The following is a 4297-nucleotide window of genomic DNA, read 5'->3' on the forward strand; positions in this document are numbered from 1 at the left end:
GCGATATCGCGGGGTTCATAACCTAGTTCTATTAAAATCCATCATTGAATAACACCACCTAAATCTGACCGACTTTGTTCTAGCAATTTACCATTATTGCGTTTCCTTTTTTTGGGAACTCTTTGTTAATCTTCTGCTAATCGACTAAGAAGAAATAGGAGATATAGTTTGATTCTTGTCGATTGCTGAAATTGATAGGTTCTGTGAGTTTATTATCTCTGTTTATGGTGAATCTCCCGATCTTCAATTAGAAGAGAAGATCGTGGAAACAGTGGAGAAGAATCCGGTGGTAGTTGTAATTGGAGAAACTGGTTCGGGGAAGAGTAATCAGCTTCTCAGATACTTGATTGGCATGGTTACACAACGTTCGGGGTTATCACCGTTACTCAGCCCTAACGTGTGGCAGCAGTTTCCGTGACAAGGCGGGTTCCATCACTTCAGAGACAGATCTCGTTGACACATTGGTCATCATCCACAATAATCATCATTATATAAACCGAGTTAGGTCGAATGATTTAAAGTTACATTTGCTCTGCATATTCGTAAGAGATGAAACGAGATAGAGAGAAACACAACAGAAGGCTCAAGTTTTCGGATAGCCATACGAAAACAAATTGTGAAAAACTGAATCCTACCTACTACTCACCCACCGCCATGAATGGTATTCCCCTGCCAACAACAAGAAGCACCATGATTTCAGATAAAAGTCCATTGTCTCATTGTTGTAGTTATTAAGAGAGCGAGAGTTATAAGGAAAACTTACCAGCCACCATGTCTTGAAAAGTAATCATTATCTAGTGAAATAGCAAGCGTAAGGACAACAGCTCTTTCTGACAAAGTCAATGGCCGTTTCACTTCTAACTCTTCTATCTGTCATGAGTTGCATAAGAAAAGCTCAATCAAATGTCTACTTATAAAGTAAACAACCAATATTAAAAATACAAGAGTCCACGACACAGGAGTAAACCCACCATTGTCGCAGGGCCGGTTTTGGCTGCAGCATCAGCTTTTCCAAATCGGATCACGTACTGCCCAGCATCTGTGAATATCTGTATCACGTATATAAGGAGCCATTTAGATCTTTATATCTACAATGTGTCTTCTAGTCTTACATAGATTGCACTGAAGATATTTCAAAAACTTCAAGGCTTATTGGTCGCAACAATCAACTACATATTCAGTTTTCCTGTAAGAGATTCTTCATTTGACTGATCTTTTAGTATATAACCTTTAGTTAAAGAATACAAACCTCAAAGCCAAAACCTCTCCAATCACGATCTATTTGGGCTAAGACTTCCCCATCAGCATCCTTCACTGTAAATGTCCAATTCCAAAATCCAGGATTTTCTACCACTGCAAACTGGTTGTTCCTGCAAACATCATATGTTTCACAAATTTTGTTCGTCCAAAGATGGTGATCAGTTTAACGAAGAGCAGAACACGAGTTGATTCTTTGAACATCAAAGACGTGCTCTGTCATTGTAAGTCTGTGTCATTCTTAATGGTTATACAAGTCAAACATACATGGTCCTTTCTTCCCAAATAACAAAGAAAAGGATATCTGATAGGTCAATGAAGCATTAAAGAAAGACAATTAAGAAAAAGTGCTTAGAAATAAAGTTTACCCCAGGTATAAATCATAAATTCTTCTCCATAGATGCCATCGTTGGTGAACAACACCAATTTCCTACACCAGTACCAGACACGAGAATGAGCCCAAATTGAACAGTTAACCATTAATTACTGTTCTGTAGGGCTTGAAATCCTACACAAGTGTACCTCTCCATCAATCTCAGCATATATTGAACTTGTGATCCACCAGAAAGGTCTGCGGACCTAAATGATGTAGAGGAATTATTTCAGCTCAAAAAAATTCAAGAATTCTCTTGCCGCAAACTTTCAACCAGCAGAATCCAAGAAAACCTCACCCGGAAAAGCTCATTACCCAAAGCATCAGTTATGGAAGCAACAAATGGGCGCCGGGTACGAAGCAGCTACAAATATTTTTGATATCATATGGGAATGGTTTTTATTAATGTGGTCGACAAAATCACTACTAACACGATATGTAATTGACGGGATACAACATCTCTGAAGTAACACAATAACAGAAATAGATCTAGTCTTAGTGCCTAGGGATAACTGATAGAGGCGACACAAGCTTTTAGTGAGTAATGTTACATTTTCTATTATGATCTAGTCTTTGCAAATTCAGCGCACTTCGTCCAAACATAAAAAATAGGAAACAAAAGACTAGCTAAGAAAAACGAAATTGCAGATGCAACTGAGGAAAAATTGATAGCTAGCAATGAGGAAAAAAAACCACAGTATACACCTTCCTGAGAGAAAGATGTTCAAACAACAAATCAAAAATTTCTGCTGGAGAATCTAATGTGTGAGAAAAAGGTGAAGCCTCGACAATCAAAGTTAAGCCTCGACGTCAATTATTCAAAGAAAGTTCAAGCCTTCACAGTCATATGCTCATATAAGGAAATAGAGTGCAGACATGCTAACCAAGGATACTCACAACTAGTTAGGAATAGCAATGAATTGTGTTGCAACATGCCAAAACTTAAAACACTGCTCATTGGTGACAGCTAATTCAAAGTATTAACACATAATGATATTAGTTGAGGTATGGAGAAAGAAAATTTCAAAGTGAGAATGTAACCTGCCGCGCAATTAAATTGCTTTGTTCCCGGATAGACCCCACAGGCTGTCAAGAAAGTGAGAAAAGAGAGGTTTGAAATTCGAAATTTTGATATGAACTCAATGTCTTATGTAATAGTAGTGCCCTCCACACTCAAAACTTCCGTAAACGAAAGCCCAGAATCTATGCCTTAAGATATCACTTACAGCCTGAGGATAGCAAACATCAACTACAATATAGCGATTTTCCTGCAGAAAGAAGAGGAGAATACACGAGTGATATCAGCTATATGTGGAGAGAAAAGAGATGAAATGGTAGGAATTGAAGGCACAATTGATATGTAAGAGTTTATTTTTTGGTAAAAAAAAATTGATATGTAAGAGTTACAAACATGGTATGATTAATTCATCAGAAACAAGCAACGGTATTACATAATCAAATGAGGAACATGAGAACTGACAGAAAAAAATACCTGTTCAAAACCAAGAACCAGATTTGCCCATTCAATGTCTCTTGTAATCAGCAAATTCGATCGTGCAAGCAGAGTTGCAATTTTCGCCTAAAAAGAAAGTGTATAAGATTATGAATTTCCAACCTCCTACATTTCAAGAAACTCGGGTATAACAGTAGTACAATAAGCTGAATTCCCAACCTACTAAACAAAACAAAAACTAGAAACTAAAAAAAAGATACTTGGCGATGCTTTTACATGCTCTTAAACTAATAACTAAAAAAAGCAAGTTACAGGCACAATTCATACATATATGAACTCAAGCAAAAACTAAAAAGAAAGCAGTTTTATTATGTTATGGTTTCGTAGCCAAAGGAAAGATAATGAGTCACCTCATCAGAAGTTTTAGGCCTCAGAAGACCAGACATAGACTGGCTAACCGGTGGTTGATGCACTGCAGGCTCAACAATCTCACTATGGACATCGAATCCATCATTCACAGTGTAGTTCCTATACTTATAAGCTTTCCGATATCGCTTTTCCATAGCCTTTAGCTTTTTCTTATCTGCAACCCATAGCTGAGCCAAAAACTTCCTATCCAAGCTAGGAGAAGTATCACTGCCACTGCAGAAACATCGAAACACGGAACTTGAGACTTGTTCTCGTCCAAAAAAGCTTCCTTGAGGACTACATAGTGGACTATTTCTCCATAAGATTGCATTTCCAGCTCGAGAATGGAAATTCTTAATCCCACCGTCCTGTGTAAAACAACACACCATCACTTAATCCAATTCAACAACAAGAAGCTGCATAAACTCAAATTACGATTCAGAAAAAAACCAAACCCTAATCAATCTCTATCTGAAGAAAGCAAATTCGAATCTTTTATCCATGGCATTACAAGAGAATAAATTTGGGATGAGAGATTTGAGATTTTGGGTGCGAGTGAATACGTACTGAGTCAAAGAAGGTAGAGGAACAGGAGAGAGCTGCCGCAGCAAGATCGCCGCGGAGATTGAAACCGGATCGGAGAAGAGAAGAGAGTGAGCGTCTAGAGAGGCAGAGCATGACTCGGAACTCTGTAGAAACGTCGGAATATATTTTTTTACCGGTCAATTCGCCGGCTGCTACCAATAATGATGAGCAAAAACGGTCGCTTTGTTCCCCTGTGGGAGCCGAAGTTTTTGTTTTTTTTT

At 38.1% G+C, this 4297-nt stretch overlaps 1 protein-coding gene across 1 annotated transcript; it reads right to left on the bottom strand.

Moving 5' to 3' along the window:
• Positions 1-465: 465 nt before the first annotated feature.
• On the bottom strand, positions 466-4297 carry LOC9321853 (altered inheritance rate of mitochondria protein 25). The gene is made up of 12 exons (XM_002885741.2): positions 4059-4297; positions 3494-3859; positions 3123-3209; positions 2857-2898; positions 2672-2716; positions 1929-1994; positions 1780-1836; positions 1626-1687; positions 1250-1370; positions 972-1049; positions 764-870; positions 466-669 (listed from the first exon to the last, which is right to left on the bottom strand). Exons 1-12 carry the CDS (start codon positions 4167-4169, stop codon positions 639-641), a joined length of 1173 nt encoding a protein of 390 aa, XP_002885787.1. The 5' UTR covers positions 4170-4297; the 3' UTR covers positions 466-638.

This window comes from Arabidopsis lyrata, assembly GCF_000004255.2.
Source record: "Arabidopsis lyrata subsp. lyrata unplaced genomic scaffold ARALYscaffold_3, whole genome shotgun sequence".
NCBI classification, from domain to species: Eukaryota; Viridiplantae; Streptophyta; class Magnoliopsida; order Brassicales; family Brassicaceae; genus Arabidopsis; species Arabidopsis lyrata.

Bases quoted from the DNA above. Each gene is read 5' to 3' on its own strand.
- LOC9321853 (XM_002885741.2), bottom strand. From the start codon at position 4,169: ATGCTCTGCCTCTCTAGACGCTCACTCTCTTCTCTTCTCCGATCCGGT. The intron at 2,899-3,122 runs GTATTTTTTTCT...TTCTTTCTGCAG, and splicing joins TGGTTCTTGGTTTTGAACAG to GAAAATCGCTATATTGTAGT. The intron at 1,688-1,779 runs GTACACTTGTGT...GTACTGGTGTAG, and splicing joins ATGCTGAGATTGATGGAGAG to GAAATTGGTGTTGTTCACCA.